Raw genomic sequence first — 17,873 nt, 5'->3', positions numbered from 1 at the left:
TATTATCTATTTTATTCAAGTGCAGTCAACGAGCCAATCATTTACTAGCGCGTCCTTGAAAAGGTTTAGATTTCTTTTGCCACCAGACCACACAACAAAAGTAGTAAAATACATTTTGTTGGAGTATGCTTAACATTTTAAGTCAAGACTTCGAAAATTAAACGAAACATTATAAAATCGAAAACCTCGAAATAACAACATATATATATATATATATATATATATATATATATATATATATATATATATATATATATATATATATATATATATGTATATGTATGTATATGTAATTTTTATTAACGTTTTGTATCTATCACATCTTATACCATTTATAGAATTTTCTATTTTCTATTTTTGTGTAAATAAATTCACTTTCCTTAGACATGATTAAAAACTAGCATTTCTACAGTTTTATTTTTTTAAGAATTACATCTTATATTAGATATGCTTAATACAATCTACATTCATAAATTAATTTATCACTGTAGTACTGTTTGTTTTTTTGTTGGGATATCAGCAGCGTAGATCAGATACATTCCATTCTAGGTAATACTACAGAATATATATATTTATCAGAATTTCCCAAAACCCCAGTATTTCCATAATCGAATAAACCGAATAATTATTTCTGAAAATTAATTGCGTAATTAATTTTGCTCATATACTTATAGCGGCTATATACTTACAACTAACGACAAAACTAAAAAGTAAATCTTTATTTCACATGCGCCTATTTATGATCCCTTTCTATATTCTTTATATTTTCCTAAACTTTGTCCTATAACACAAACGACTGTAGAAGTGAACAAGGCTGTTATGTTGCTTAAATATTATAATACACCTATACTTTTCAATATATACCTTTCCTGTCCACTCAATAAATTAAGATAATATATATAAAAGCTTCTAACAGGGGCATTGAAATTATATTAATTAATTGAATTATTATTATTGATTGATTATTATTATATTAATTAATTGAAACAAATAAAAACAAAATTCATATCAAATATAGTATATTTCAATACCGTAGTAATAACATTGATATATTCAATTACGTATATTCACATATTATCAATGTATTTCCTTTGGATTTGTTATTTTCACGCCACCAATGGGCTTTAAATATTAGTTGTATGTATGTATTATATATGTGTACCCATTACTTATTATTATCAAATCACATACACATCATATTCTGAATAGTCACTAACAAAAAGGACACTAACATTGTCAGGCGTATGCAAAATTCTTGAAAGCAACAGTGATAAGAGGTTATAACTCTAACCTATAAATTATTGTGGCTATACAATTAACTATAGTTTTTAGATGTACTATAATGTAAAGATAAATTATATTTGATAAAATTTCTATTGTTTTATTATTATTTTATAGTTAAATTATTTAATTTAGATTAGAATTTTGTTGTATGTTATATATATATATATATATATATATATAAATATATAATATAAATTTATGTTTCTGATTGTTTAATATTTTTTAATATTTCTGATTGTCCTATGCAAGAGTACAAAATCTGACCAGCAAAATGATCCCAGTCACGCCAGTAGCCAAGCTGGGTAAGACCCTGAATGTCTTCCGGGGTTTCTAAGTTGGTTACTCGTCAGTTGATAGGCTCAATGCCGAGGACCGCAATTCGGATCCAGTCCAGATAAACCCATAGTTAGTAAAAGGAGACTAAATATATTTTAAAACAAATAGTTAAAATATATCTCTAACGAATTTTACTAGCAAAAGGGGACCTCCTCTCGTTCCTGTTCGAAGTTACTGATTGGAGACACAATCTGTTCTATCTGGCTTCGGCGTTTTCAATTAAAGTAGTAATAAGCAGCGATTTAAAACTTATTAAAACAAGCAAAACGTTAAAACAACGCTTGTCAGTTTATAATCTCTTATCACTAATGTTTTGAAGAATTTTGCATATACTTGACAACCGAACGACTTTTTCAGGCTAAAACAGTTACATGTTCAAAGATGTCTAATAGCATTGTGTCTCTTTTCAACTAGAATAAAATGAGAATGGAAAATATTGTCTGATTGTAAAACGAATTTACAAATGGCGGCAGACAATACATTAAACATATTGATGACGTGAGTTCACTGTTATTGTAAATAAAATATATATTTAGTGCCTATCTGGTACATTATTGTTCCAAATAATTCTCTATAAATCCCTTTAAGGATATTTTTCGCTTAATAATCACTTTCATCAGAAATTAGGCGTCTTAAAATTATTTAAACCATTCCTATTGATAAATCCACACTTGTTGATAAAACTGATAAGTGATAAAGATAACCATTATCAGTTTTATGAAATACATGTAAAGATATTTCTGATGCCATTTTAATCGAGAAACTTTTCGAGGTTTGATAATGAAAAATTATATGGTCAATTCATTTTTTGTATTGAATAATTGATAGTGGATAATAAATATACTTTATATATATATAGCTATACATATTTTGGTTATTGTATCACTTTCAGTCATTATTTTAGTTAAACGCGTCATGATAAATAAACGTAAACATTCGTTATTGGTACTATATAGTATGTGACTAACAAAAAATCCGTTCACAACTGTTTGTTAACGGCGGATGGCAATATTAAAGTATCTTATCTTGACACCTTGAGTCATTCAGCGTAAGGTACTCTAAGATACATTAAAATTCTAAAATATATCTCCACGTCGTTTAAAAATACGGTCATGTCGCCCATGTCATGTGCCTTGATATTTTTGTGTTTGCTTAGTGCAAAATCAGTGCTTAGCATAGATGATTGTGGTGAAGTGATTGTCGATATATCAAAAGGCACAAACAGTGCTAACGATGATATCATCTTCCAAGATGTCACGTATACTTCAAGTGATTATTTCTCCAACAGTTCGGGTAAATTTGGATGTGCGTGCAAAGTTTTACGCTGTGTCCATGACTGCTGCCAGTCTAACCAAATGTTGGACACCAGCAGCGGAACGGTGACATGTGTATCGTCTCGAAATAACATTACTCAAATCAACGACCATCCCGCTCTCTTTAACATCATCCGCGTTCCTAATAGACCAGTGTGTCGCAATCACACTTTAGTGTTCAACCTCACCACCGACCAATACGTGTCCCAATTGAATACTAAGGGCTACCTAACTATAATGGAGACTGATTTTCATTACAGTAACTATTGCGTTTCGCCACAATCAAGTGATTCGGTCCAAGTGGTCGCATGTTACTCCGGTGGTAACGGAATAGATTTAATTGTTGCTGGTACAGGTATGTCCAAGAAAAAAAGAATCCAAAATAATTGATTTTTTTTCTGAATTCAAGATTCGCGTATATAGTATTATTTCTCTATAATTAGCCACCTATTATTATGGTAACATGTAATTTATGCTTGCTTCTAAGAAACACTTAGAACAACCATATATAATATAACTTTATCATTTCTTTTAAACTAAAATCTGTAATATATAAATTACCTTTTAAGAACTAGAACGCTAAGTAAAAACTAGTGTTAGGAATTATCAACCGTTTCAGTCGCAAAACCAGAAATTATAATAATTATTCCAAATAAATGCACGCTTAAACTGTTTTTTTTTTATTCGTGATAATATCAAATAATTTTAAATTGGCAAGTGGCAATGTAAAATTAATTTTATACTTTAATATTACACAAAAAACTATGGTATAACGGTCTCAAATATATTTCCTCGTATTTTAACATCGGGAACATAACAATGACATAATATAATAAAAGCAATTGTCTTATTTCTATTTCATTCAAATGGGTGCTTACATATACAAGCTTCAATTAAAAAATAACACTCAGCAGGCTTGAACAAAGACCGAGAGACTTCAGAAAGATAGCTAATGGTGTGCAAGATAATAAAGTACAGTCAAAAGTATTTTACTATTTTTCTTCTACATCCTTCTTTTTTTACGCGATTACATTAATAACTAGACAATTCTGAAATGCTGCTATATTAATGTACATTGTTTGTTGTAATCATATTACAAAAAAACTATGAAACCATATATTTACATATAAAGAAACCCAGAACGTTAAAAACTAGTAAGTATAAAAGAAATAACAAGAGTTTCGAAAAAGTAATCACTGACAATTCCCAACTCTACTATAAACCCAAATATGTGCTTTTCCGAGAAGAGGAAAAAAGACGAACTGGCAACCCAAATAACAAGTTTAATCGATCGATATCCAGCGACATCTAGTGGGTAAAGGTCGAAGCTTTTCAGTTATATATCGACATTTTTGTTTATTATTTGATAGAATATATAGCGAACATATCATAATCACTTTAAGGTAATGGTACTATATATACTAAATTGTGTATATATTATATCTTAGAATAAATTTATTATTTATTTACAAAAAGAAAACTACTCCCGCGTTCTAACATAAACAAGAAGCTAAACTTATAGTCAACAGATGTCAAGACATGTAACTTAATTTAATATATTCAAATATTATATTAATAATTTCATATTTCAAGAAACATTTGATATATAAACATTAAATTTACTCTAGAATCTTACTCTTAATAAATAAAACTTAATGTATTGCTATACAGGTAAGGCTTGATTATATAACGATTTTATGCTGCGTTTCTTCGATAAAATAATGGTGATTTTTTGATCTTTTAATTCCGTCACAAACCCATAAAAGTGCGTAGAATTATTAAAATAAATAAATAAGAAAAACTTTTCAAAATAATGTTTAGCCTATTTAAAAACTATTTTTTTATATATATTTTAAAGTCTCCTTTTACCAACTATGGGTTTATCTGGACTGGGACTAAAGTGTAACGTGGGCTCCGAACCACGGTTCTTAGCATTAAGCCTCACAAATTTTAAACAATCACAAACATAAATGTACAACCATACCCGTGCAGGATACGAACCCGCAGCTATCGCAACAGTAGAAGGACCGTCTCATCGCCTTTACCAGTGCGACACCAAGCCAGTTTAAAATCTATTAATAACAGGTCAATTGAAAAGTTCCCGACCTACCATAATAAAACACATTTTTTTGACAAAATTAGTTTTTTTTATTCAACATAATTCCCTTCAAGGGTGATACACTGATTATAGTGAACCGCAAACTTTTCGATACCATTTTTGTAGTATAATTTGTCCTTTGTTTCAAAATAGGCCTCAGTTTCGGCGATCACCTCTTCATTCGACGAAAATTTCTTCCCACTGAGCATTCTTTTCAGATCTGAGAACAGAAAATAGTCGCTGGGGGCCAGATCTGGAGAATTAGGTGGACGAGGAAGCAATTCGGAGCCCAATTTATGGATTTTTGCCTTCGTTTTCACTGACTTGTGCGACTGACGGTGCATTGTCTAGATGAAGCAACACTTTTTTTCTTCAACTGCGGCTGTTTTCCGGCGATTCAAAGTCGCTGTTGATGGTTCTTCCTCTTTCAAGGTAGTCAATGAAAATTATCCTATGCGCATCTCAAAATACAGACGCCATAACTTTGTCAGACGACTGGTGCGTTTTCCCACGCTTTGGAGCGGGTTCATCGTGTGCACTCCACTCGGATGACTGTCAGTTAGATTTCGGAGTGAAATTATGGAGCCATGTTTCATCCATTATCACATAACGATGTAAAAGCTCGGCTTTATTATGCTTAATCATCTTCAAACACTGCTTCGAATCATCAACTCGTCGTTGTTTTTGGTCAAAAGTAAGCCCACGCGGCACCGACTTTGCACATGGTTCTCTCATACCCAAATATTCGTGAATATGATGTACGCGTTAAGTTGAGATCTTTAGAGTGTCTGCTATTTCATTCAATTTCAATTTAAGGTCATTCAAAATCATTTTGTGGATCTTTTAAATGTTTTCGTCGGTAACAATCTCTTTTGAGCGTCCACTACGTTTACCGTCTTCAGTGCTGATTTCAATACGTCTAAACTTAACATACTAATCCTTGATGGTTGATTTTCCTGGGGCAGTGTCCGGAAACTCGGCATCAAGCCATGTTTTTGCTTATTAACACGCGAAATTCCTTTTTATCCATTTGTTTTCACAATAACAAAAGTTGCTGTGAATCACTCAAAATGCTATAATTCACAAATTAATGATCCGACAGCTATAAAATTCATGCATGCATTTTTTGAGTGTTTGGGCTAGCTAAAAAGCAAATGGATTTAATTCTATGTGTAGCGCCATCTATGTGTCAGGTCGGGGACATTTGAATTGACCTGTTATTTATTAATATTTGATGAATTATTAATAATATATTTTCTTATAAATGGAGAAACTATCTCTAAAAATGACCACGTAATAATGGATATGGAAATTTGCTTTTATGTAATAAAGAATTTGATTACTTTTAGTGTATGGTTGATATAATTATCATGTGGATTTTGTTACGAATCACTTATGATTCGGGACGAGACGAAATTATTAACCCCACTTATGGCCTTGGAACAAAAAGAAACTTTATATTACTGAACATATATTTAACACACCATATAAATTTAAATGTACCTAACAACTAAACCAATTATTATTATTATTATAAACAAAAATTACAAAAATACATTTAAATTACCAGAACAAAACTTTTACATTGTACATACAAATTTGTTTTAACTTTTTCTACTTTAGATAATTCTCTCTTTGAACAATAAAAAAAACTTTGAACAATCACAGAAATAGCCGCCAAAACACTGTCCAATTTAATATCGATTATTTAGTTTGTTCTTGGGTTGCCAAACATATATATGTATTTGTATTGAAATGAATTTATTCCATGTCACTGGGTTGCCTTTATCAAATGGTATGGATCCATTAGAACTTCCTAGTTTATTACCATGCCAGTCTTTATAACTTACTCCTTCAAGTCCAATTCCACCTTACATTATTCTTTGGTCTTCCGATATCACTGAGGTATTATACTAATTGGTCACCACCCCAGTCTTCCTAACTTGTTCCTTCAAGTTCACTATCACCTTATTAATCATAGTCCTTCGTACCACGAGGTATCATAGTACTCTGTTTGGAACTTTCTATGCGCCTTTTATTGGTCTATCTATGTATTTTCTAAACGTTGAATTCCATTGGCGTACCAAATTAATCCGTTTAGATACGATATTGTAACTAACGAAACTTATATAAAACTGCCTTTTAATCTTCTATATAGTACCCTTTAAATTATAACTGTAAATTATTTCTCAATTGTTGCTGGTGTTAATATTAACTTCAATCGGTATAACAATCTTCTATGTAGAATTCCGCAAGCAGTCGTTAAATTATGTATTTTTGATGAACTATTTCCATTCCAATTGACTGTTTAGTTTCATAAAGACTATCCATTAAATCCACTGTTTGCTCTTCTTGTCCTTTTATTAATGGATCAGCATTGAGCACTACTTAATAATTACTACCTTTTGTAACTAAACAATAGTCATTATGTTATAACTGCAGCTTGTTCGTCATTTCATTAAATTTTATGTGCATTTTGATGAATTTCTTACATATAGTTTACCCAAACTGTTTCGGTAATTAAACCCCCCGATTTTCTGATATAGATGTTTAGTCCACTATTCCATTTCAAAATACGATCCCAACATCATTTGCTTTATCTTCCTGTTTTGTTAAATTGGTATTTATATCAAAATTCAAATACCTTACAACCAAACTTTTCACACCTTGTTAGTACTTTTAATATTTTATCCGAAAGATCATTATGGAATGTTCAATTGACGGGTTTCAAATTTACTTTTTTTAAAAACATTTTGTTATATTATCGACGTGGCAAAATCGCTGAATAAAATAAGACCTACTGACAGTATAATAAAACAATTTTGTTGGGAACGAGATATTGTCTTGCCTCTGAAGAATCAATCTCAATTTGTGGGCCTACTAATTTATTCATAATTGTATGTAAACAAAAATCACACTTCTTTTTTCAAAAGTTTTGCTAAATAACCTGAGATGTACACTACGGTACATCGTAAAACTGTGTTTGCTCTTCTAGGAACATCTGGACTGAAGTTATAGAGTCAATTAATTAACGGTAAGAATTAGTAGAAAGGGTGATACCAGCTGAATGAATACAAACTTTACCGTTATCTTCTGGAGTTCAACTTTTTGTCAACTCTTTCAATTTACCTTCAATATCATTTTGATTTTGATCCACTTCTATTTGTACATATTCTGGGATCGTGATATTATTTTCACCGTGGTATTTAAGTACTTAAAGAAAAGTTTAAATGTATTAGAAAAATGTCTGAGATGCTAACGATTATACATCTGTTTCATGTTAACCCATGTTTTAATGCTTTCTGCTCGTTTCTTAAAGATAGTCTTAAAAATTAAAGATAGTAGGGTACTTTTTTAACGGAAAACGATGACGCATTTCCTTACTATCTATGCATCCGGGCACAACACTTCCTAGAACGAGAATGCATTTCAACTGCCAACTTGTATATACTAACAAGATAAAATAATAATTTAATGTATAAACGTTATAAAAAGCTATCCACACTATTCTCTATATAGGGCACATTAAAAATGGCGTACAAAATAAACCAACCATAGAACAAAATGAACCAATCAGATTCCGTTGCGGCTCTTAACATAGCGATTAAATCAAGTAATATATTAAAGGTAGCGACATCTACATGTTGTACGTCGTGAAACATTTCCCCAAAATTTCCTATGAAGTTAAATCTCTATTTCTCTATGGGGACGGGACGGAATTAATAACATCACTTATGACCTTGTAACAAAAATATAAACTTTATTTAGATCCCTGGTATTTTATACAGACTCGATACAAATTACAGCGCCCTCTACTAACTCTTCTTCCTCTATTCTACGCTGGCTCTTGTATCGACACAAATTACATATTTAACATATTTTTACATAGACATTAAGATACTTCAAACAATTTATAATACGCAATCGGTCTCGTTTCTTGGTCAGGAAAGTAGCCACGTTTTAGGCTTGCTTTCGTACAACACATGCTTTCGTACATGTGCAGGTTGTGCATTTTAGTCCAACTTCCCGATTGTTCTCTCTGCAATAAAATATTTATTGGCTGATTCTTTAAAACATAATTTTTATTTATATAAGTGTTTTCGAATCCACCTTGGTAAATACATATTAATATATGCAGCTGAAAAGAATATATATTTTTAAAATATCTTCTTCTTTATATATGAGTAAAAGGGCTTATTTATATATTCTGAACAGTTACACAGATATATGTACACATAAATATTTCACACTCTACAATAAAATTTCCCACAGTTATTGTATATTAATTATATACTAACCTTTAGTTGTTTCCACTCTCATCACCCTGACTTTGGAATTGTCAGCACTGAATCCTAATCCCATATTCAGAAAGTTTAGTTGAAGTGAATAATTAACCTGTTAATTTCCAATCTATCTAACACGTTCACGACTCCATCTTTTGTCAAGTTCTTCCAAAATGTGTCTGAGTGAATTTATTCAAACTGAATTATTAACCATTCCTGTTTCCGTCATGAAGAACAACAAATCTGCAACGAATTATTAATAAATATAATGACTAATAAAATCTAATTATTACCTTCTTTCTAAACTTTTGTTTTATTAACACTATTTTTATTATTATCTTGCCATGAGTTATATAGGCGGGAGTATTAGGTATATTGGCGCCATTCTGAAAAATCCATGTCTCTAAAATCTAATGCACACATTAAAATAATAAATCCGCCTTGATTTTATTATATGATTTTAAAAAATATATTATTTTAAAAGTAATGTCTGGAAGTTCCATTTGACCTCTTCTTAGATTTTCTTTACATCATTTGATTCCTATATTACCCAAAAGTGTATGAACATCTTCTACAACCCTCAAAGAGATGCATATCTATAAGCTTTCTATGAATACTTTTCAGACTAACAGCCTCTTCTGAAATAATTGTATTAAATTATGTTTATATTGAATAAAAAACTACTAACCGTTTTAATACATTTCATCTTATCGGTGAATCGAAGATTATATTTCTCATTCAATATTCAGTGCAGCTGTAATACCCTAAAAACATTTTCAACAGAAGCCATAAAAATATATACACATAAAGCTATGGTTAGTAATTAAACATATTTGAAAATATAAATTTTATTTATCTTATTCAAGGATAATAGTTTACAACCTTAATTATATTATATTATATAAAGATTATTATTGTCTACTTTATTTCTCACAATTTGTTTAAACATATATTTATGATTTCTTATCATTCGACTAGATTGGGTAATATGGGAGCTATTCTTACAAATCAAAGAAGAAGTTAAGTATATGCTTATTGGACCATAGTGCACTCTTTATATGCCGGTGAGTATAAAAATATAAACCAAAAGGGCACTGAAAGTTTAAATCTCTTCCAGCATAAACGAAACCCTCTAGAAGTCTCACCCACGGTATCAATCCGTCTTTATATAAAATGCACGACCTTGTCCCCTCCTTATTTCGTAAATACATAGTATGTAACCAAGAACCTCAGTCACACGATATAACATATATATGTCTTACGCGCAACGTAATATGCATCTTAACAATATCTTATCTGTATTATTATTATAAATAATGAATCATTTAGGGAAATCAGACACTCAAATTCGTGTAGTCCATTTAATAGTGCGTGTGTGTTAGCAACAATGAATTTTATTCAGTCAATAATATGCGTTTGTATTCTGCTGCTAACTGGTTTAGCATCAATTCGGGGTTTCTCTTACGTGATAAACGACGGCTTCGAGGATAGCCAATACATTCAGGATTTTTGTCGGAACAGGTTATGTCTCAGTAAGTGTTGTGCCGATCAAGAAGCCCTAATAAAAAATAACTGTTTCGAATATTCGTCCACATCGAGTTTATCCGATATTCTAATAAGTGTCTTCGGCATAATAGAAACCGATAAGTACTACATCCTTAGTTCATACGGGCAGATCTGTAACCGAAAAATGGAAACGTCATCATTTGCCCCAGACGAAGTCACCTTGAACGGAAATACTCTAAATATACAGAGTTTGAAAAAACGACTGGAATATAGGAATTTTTGCCTTGAGCAAATTGTCCATTCCATCGGAAATGTATCCTTGACGATCCTAGGATGTTTTAATAATGAACACTCGTATGCATTTCGAGGATATGGTATGTATAACTTCGATCAAACTACGTTTACTATATATCTAACGATGATGCAAAGTTATTGCATCATATCACTATAGTCCTTCCAATAAGATTTTATGCCAATGCACATCATAGATGATGTCAATTACACTTTTAACTGTTGTTGGCAAAAAATTTAAAATGTTTTCTTTCTCGTTTTACCCTAATTTTGATTTGATTTTTTTAACATTGAAATTGAAAATTTGAACGTGTTATCATTAATCTATAAAATTCCTTAAACGATTAGTTATAATAATTATGCATTGTACATGGATAAACAGTGTAAACCGACAGTCCAATTTGTGGCGGCAAATATTTGCAGCTTATATATTTATTAAATATTAAATATAGATATTTTCGGACATCGAAATATGGATAATGACTTCTTATATATCTTTGCATCACTAGGTATGTTAATAATGACTTAACCTCTATCATCGCTAATCATCCAAAATACATAACTGACGTATAAAATATAACTGACGTAGAAAAATAAACGTAAGAACATACTACATATATACAATATACTACAAACAATATTCGAGTCTCCCTGGAATTTATAAGATGAATTTTATTCTAGTAATTTCGTTATCTTTACAATACACATTTTGTTGATATAAACTGAAAGATACATTTTTATATACAAAAATATGAAGTCCATTTTTAATATATTCTGAAAAATTAAAAATTATTTAAAATATTAATCTAATAGTAGACATCTAATCGTAGGATATCTTTAATGATGCGAAATGTTGTAACCTACAATTATAAAAAAATAAGCTCTGTTTATACAAGAATTAAGCGATAAGACTCAGTCAATAAATATACTAACAAATGTGATTTTAAGTGGTGATAAAAACTTGATGAAAAGGACTAATATTTCTGTAGCTTATTGAATCCTTGAGATCCTTTTTTACTTTAATCTTTTATTTTATTGAAAAGAAATTATATATGTCAAACAAAATATTTTTCATAATTTCATCATTTTCACCATCATTAAATGTAATCTAGACTAAGCATCTGCAGAAAATGACGAGCAAGATTTTCAGCTGGAACAACTTCAGCTACTAACGTGTATAGCTACATTTTTTATAATAGTACGATTATGATCTAATGGGGACGGGGACAGACATAAAGTGTATATATAAAATAATACGCAGCATACATCAGCACCTATACCGAAATGGCAATGTTTATTTGATCAGTAACTCCAAACTTAGCATAGGCCAGATTCTATGGAGAAAATCGATATCTCGTAGAAAGCCGAGGAGTCTGTCGGAATTTTCTCCCGTTAAGGAAAATTTTAAAAATTTTGCAGCCCATACTTAGTTCTAATCTGGGTGAGCCGTGGACAGTCGTTCAATATATGGTAAAGTGAAATAGGGTCACGGTGACAAAACTCCCAGTGAGCAGGCGCACTCGAAGTCATCAAGGGACCATGCGAGAAACGACAGTGGCCCAATCTCAATCGATTCAAAGCTATGGCATAAAGACGAAGGGAAGGAAAGTGAAGAGAAGAGAAAAAATCAGCTTTAAACTGAAAGAACCTATTGTGGTTGGCCTCCTGGGCCCAACGACGTTGTACCTCGCTATTTTTGAAACAAGATACGAGTGGTATAAGGTCCGTATGGACACCGTGATGGGGAGATGGGACTGCCGATTTAGCCGCATTATCCGCGCGCTTGTTTCCCGATATACTAACATGAGAAGGAATCCACAGTAAACTTGTCCAGATCCCATTCAGATAGAGGGTACGGATAATTGACAGTGAGTCGGTGACCGGAGGATGGTTTAACTTCTGTTCCAGGAAATAATCGGGAGCATTTCGGAGTCGGTAGTGATTAGTAATTCTTTGGAGGTTTGTGTTGAGAAGTACGATAACACTTTGAATATCGCGAAGAGTTCAACGGTTAATACTAAACCATGTTCAGGGAGCTTGAAACGGAATGCCCGGTGGTCCACCACAAATACACTAGCAAGCCCGCTGCGAGATTTGGAACCATTGGTATATATGTGTTTACTGCGAAGGCAAGAGTCGAGAAGTTCAAAGAACTTGGACCGACTAATGTATGGACAATGTTCCTTTCTATAAAATTGACATAATGATGTGTTTATGAAGGGGTTAGTGAAGGTCAAGGGGAAAAATTGGAGTAGTGGACAAGGAGGGGATGCAACAAGCCAATTCTAGCCTTGAACAGAAGATCTGCAATTATGTGAGACGTACGAGTGGAGTAGCTAGGGATAACACGGTTCAGGACGAGTGGATGACTCCAAGTGGAAGTCAGGTTTACGGAAGATGGTAGAGCAATGATCTCACAGCTAACTTCAGTGAAAGTAAATCCCTACAATAAGAAAGTGGTGGAGTGGATGTAAGACATGGCAAGGGCACAAGTTAATTCCAGAGGTGGATAGAAAGGCACCCAGTAATATTCTGACTGTAGTATTTTGAATGGCATCTAGGGATAATTTGGAGTTTTTAATTGGAATTAGGGTAAATTGGAGCAGCAGTGGTGAAGAGTAGGAACTCATAGTCTAGCTTAGGAAGGACTATAGAGGAATATATTTTGGGTGTAGTTTCCTGGTCTGCACCTGTGTACCGGTCAGATAGCCAACGCAGCTTTTGCATGCCTCTGGGACAGCGATTTTTAAGTTCGTTGATGTAATGCTTCCAGGACAGCCGGCAGTCGAATATGAGTCCCGGGGGACCAGGAACCTTATACGATCAACTGCTTTAATTAGAGTTTCATTAAGAGAGAAGCAATTGATTCGGGTACAGTTACGGCTCCGACAGAAGTGGAATACAGATGACTTTGAAGGAGAGATAAGGAATCCAGTAGAGGAGGACTAGGAGGAAAGACGGTTTAATGCTCCTTAAAGGAGCCTTGATTCAGAGTTTGGAGACTTTACCGCGCAATAAATAAGTACGTCGTCCGCAAAAAATCGGTAGGTGAGCCTAGGAATTTAGTTATTGAATCAAAGGCTATTACGAATAAAGTAGGATTTAGAACTAAGCCCTGAGGGACTCCAAACACGAGCGGGTAGACGGAGGAGAGAAAACCTCCCGAACAGACTCGGAAAGATATATTGCTGGAACTTGAATTATTAAAATGTATTGTAAAATTCAAGTAAAGTAAAGTCCTTTTGATTTTAGTCACGTCAACCTCTTGGATTTTTTAGTGACTGGACCTACAGTTTAACGGGGGCTACGAACCACGGTCCTCGGCATTAAGCCTACCAACTGACGAGTGACCATCTTTAGAAATCATCCAATAAGTAATCATCCATCAATAATCTCAATATGACGATGTCGTAGGCATTAACAATGATGGAAACCAGGATGGTTAACTGCAATCTTACTCTATAGTAGTCAATAACATTGACGGACAATGATTTATAATGATAAACAGGCAATAACGGTAACGGAGAATGATGTACATACGGTACGAAGGGAAAGTAACGCAAGAGAACTCCGATTATGATGAACGTGTAATGGGTACAAGGGGAAAAGCCAAAATTCGATTCGAAGAAATAATAAAATATAGTAGAATAAAGTACATAACGATAGATGGATAAATAAATAAATAAGTAGATGACAATTAATAGAAAATAACAATTAGCAATTATTAAATAGAGAATAATAAATTATGACTAATAAATGGACAATAATTAATAGAATATAGTAAATGAAGACTAAATGTAAAACAGTAATTTGATATTTTAAACATAATAAATGGGAATTAAAAATATTTTTAACAAGAAAATTTAACCGTCTTCAAAAAATAAATAAGGAACTCACTAAAAATTTAAAAAATTATCAAACTTAGATTTTTAACACAAGAAACATTTTAAAATAAAATATGTACATAATAATCGTTGTAACTAAATAAAAATAACCTTTTTTAACCTATCTACTAAACGTATTTTATATTCTACTATATACAGACAATGTTGATTAATATCTACCTAAATGTAGTTATCTATTTACAATATTATTTTAACTACTACCCCACCCAAGAAGTTATATTAGTTTAAATTCGTTTTGTTGGTAATTACATTTTTTGTATATGTGACAAAATTATATTATTATTTTTGTATTGTTTGGGCTCGGCACCGACTTCAAAGTGATCTGTTGGTATATCGCGAAGAGTTCAACGGTCAATACTGAACCACGTTCAGGGAGCTTAAAACGGAATGCTCGGTTGTCCACGACAAATACACTACCAAGTCCGCTGCGAGATTTGGAACCATTGGTATATATGTGCTTGCTGCCAAGGTAAGAGTGGAGAAGTTCAAAGAACTTGGACAGAATAATGCATGGACAATGTTCCTTTTTATAAACCTCCCGAACAGACTCGGAAAGATATATTGCTGAAACTTGAATTATTAAAATGTATTGTAAAATTCAAGTAAAGTATATAGTAGAATATAAAATACGTCTAGTAGATAGGTTAAATACGGTTTTTGATTATTTTTATTTATTATTACGACGATTATTATGTGCATATTTTATTTTAAAATGTTTTTTGTGTTAAAAATCTAAATTGGATTATTTTTCAGGGAGTTCCTTATTTATTTTTTGAAACAGGTTAATTTTTTTGTTAAAAATATATTATTTTTCTCTTTTTAGTGTTAGATATTTACTCAATAAATTACGCAATTATTTTATTTAATATTACAATGGGTAGGCCAAGTAAAGGTTCAGCCCGTATGAGGAAAATAGAAATAAAAAAATCAATGATTGACAATAAGAAGTGCTTCAGGCCCCGGGGTCCGCTACCTAGCGTTGGGAGATTTGAGAAATGTTCTAACTAAACAATGACAAACTAGACGCTTTAACCATTACACCGTAGGAGCAGTTGTATACAATATTTTTACGAGGTCTTATATGCTATAGTTAGTTCTTAAAAAGCAAACTGAATGGCTTTTGCAGTGAACGACTTCCGACTTTCCGTCACATCAACTCAGCATTAACATTATATACAAATATCTGATTATTTTCGATAAAAAATATGTGAAAGCTTTGTACCTTTCATTTGAGGGTTTCCTCGATGTTTCTTCCCTTCTTCCCAATAAATCCTGATTTGGTTCAGATCGGAAGTGCACTATTTCGAATAAAGAAAGAATTTTGAAAATCGGCCAACAATTGACGCAGAAATCGGCGAACATATATTTAAAAACCTCCTCCTTTTCCGAAGTCGGTTAAAAACTGGTAAAAAACACGGTAAAATAAACTTAATAAGAAAAACGTATTAACTCTTATCTTACCGAATAAACTCTTATGAAGTTTTAATGTCCCATAGATAGAATCACATCTGGCAAATACAACCCCCGAAGAGAGATCAACAAAGTTGCCATTCATGGTAATTATTTCTGTTGTTAAATATTCAAGGCGACAAATTATATAATTGAAAAGGGGGAAATCTCGCCTGGATACCCAAAATTAGAAAAGTCTAAAAATCGAACTACGAGATGGAATTCTAGTACCATAGAAAATTTTTGCATGTGCTTTAGGGAAAAAATATCGATAAAATATAAACAAATAAAACTCGCTTTACACATATGAGTTCTAACCTGTCTGAGCAGTGCTTCTCTTATAAAGATATCGAGAAAAAATAGTTCAATTCCTAAATAGCCTCAAAATACATCATTCTTTCGACATGAAGTCCGTAAATTGACTGATAGATGATCAAAAATAGCTACTATCCATGGACAACACTGCAAACAATATACATTAACAGGTTAATTGAAAAGTCTCCGGCCTACCATAGTAAAACACATTTCTTGGCAAAATTAGTATTTTAAATCAACATAATTCCCTTCAATGGTCATACACTGATTATAGCGACCCTCCCACTTTTCGATACCATTGTTGTAGTACGATTTGTCCTTTGCTTCAAAATAGGCCTCAGTTTCGGCGATCATCTCTTCATTCAACAAAAATTTCTTCACAACGAGTATTCTTTTGAGATCTGAGAACAGGAAATAGTCGCTGAGGACCAGATCTAGAGAATACGATGGGTGAGGAAGCCATTCGAAGCCCAATTCATGGATTTTTGCCATCGTTTTCAGTGACTTGTGACACTGTCCATTGTCTTGGTGAAGCAACACTTTTTTTTTCTTCAAATGCGACCGTTCTTCGACGATTTCGTCCTTCAAATGGTCCAATAACGCTATGTATGTGAAAATTATTCTATACAAATCCCAAAATACAGACGCCATAACCTTGAAAGCCAACTGTTAAGTGTTCCCACGCTTTGGAGCGGGTTTATCGTGCGCAGTCTACTCGCATGGCTGTCGATTGGACTTCGGAGTGAAATGATAGAGCCATGTTTCATCCATTGTCACATATCGACGCAAAAACTCTTTATTTTTTTACGGGTTCATTACGCTTAATAAAATTTCTTCTTCTTCAAATCTCCAAACACTGCTACGAATCATCAACTCATCGTTGTTTTTAGTCAAAAGTGAGCTCCCGTGGCACCCACTTTGCACATAGCTTTCTTATACCCAAATATTCGTAAATATTCGTGAATCGAAATATTCGGCCATGCAGCCGTACACTTTCAGTTGATATCTTTAAAGTGTTTGCTATTTCATTCAGTTTTCTCGGCATCAAACCAAGTTTTTGCTTCAACTGTATTTATTAACAGGCGAAATTCCT

At 32.4% G+C, this 17,873-nt stretch overlaps 1 protein-coding gene across 12 annotated transcripts in view; it reads left to right on the top strand.

Moving 5' to 3' along the window:
* The window catches only part of LOC143198453 (G-protein coupled receptor Mth2), a 148,791-nt gene that overhangs the window by 82,072 nt on the left and 48,846 nt on the right, over positions 1 to 17,873 (top strand). For 2 of the 12 annotated variants that reach the window (XM_076407692.1, XM_076407686.1), the window contains exon 1: positions 10,660 to 11,194. The exons of 6 other annotated variants lie outside the window; for them this stretch is intronic. In XM_076407692.1, the coding sequence (XP_076263807.1) occupies positions 10,702 to 11,194 (493 nt within the window). In that variant the 5' untranslated portion in view covers positions 10,660 to 10,701. Of the gene's footprint in view, positions 1 to 2,576; positions 3,289 to 10,579; positions 11,195 to 17,873 lie in introns of those variants that run through there. 4 more of the 12 variants (XM_076407682.1, XM_076407691.1, XM_076407683.1 and 1 more) reach the window with 4 other exon arrangements.

Source organism: Rhynchophorus ferrugineus, unplaced genomic scaffold (assembly GCF_030347505.1).
Source record: "Rhynchophorus ferrugineus isolate W39M unplaced genomic scaffold, kcgeb_rfMv2 rfM6, whole genome shotgun sequence".
NCBI lineage: Eukaryota > Metazoa > Arthropoda > Insecta > Coleoptera > Curculionidae > Rhynchophorus > Rhynchophorus ferrugineus.
This window is presented reverse-complemented; position numbering and strand designations above follow the sequence as displayed.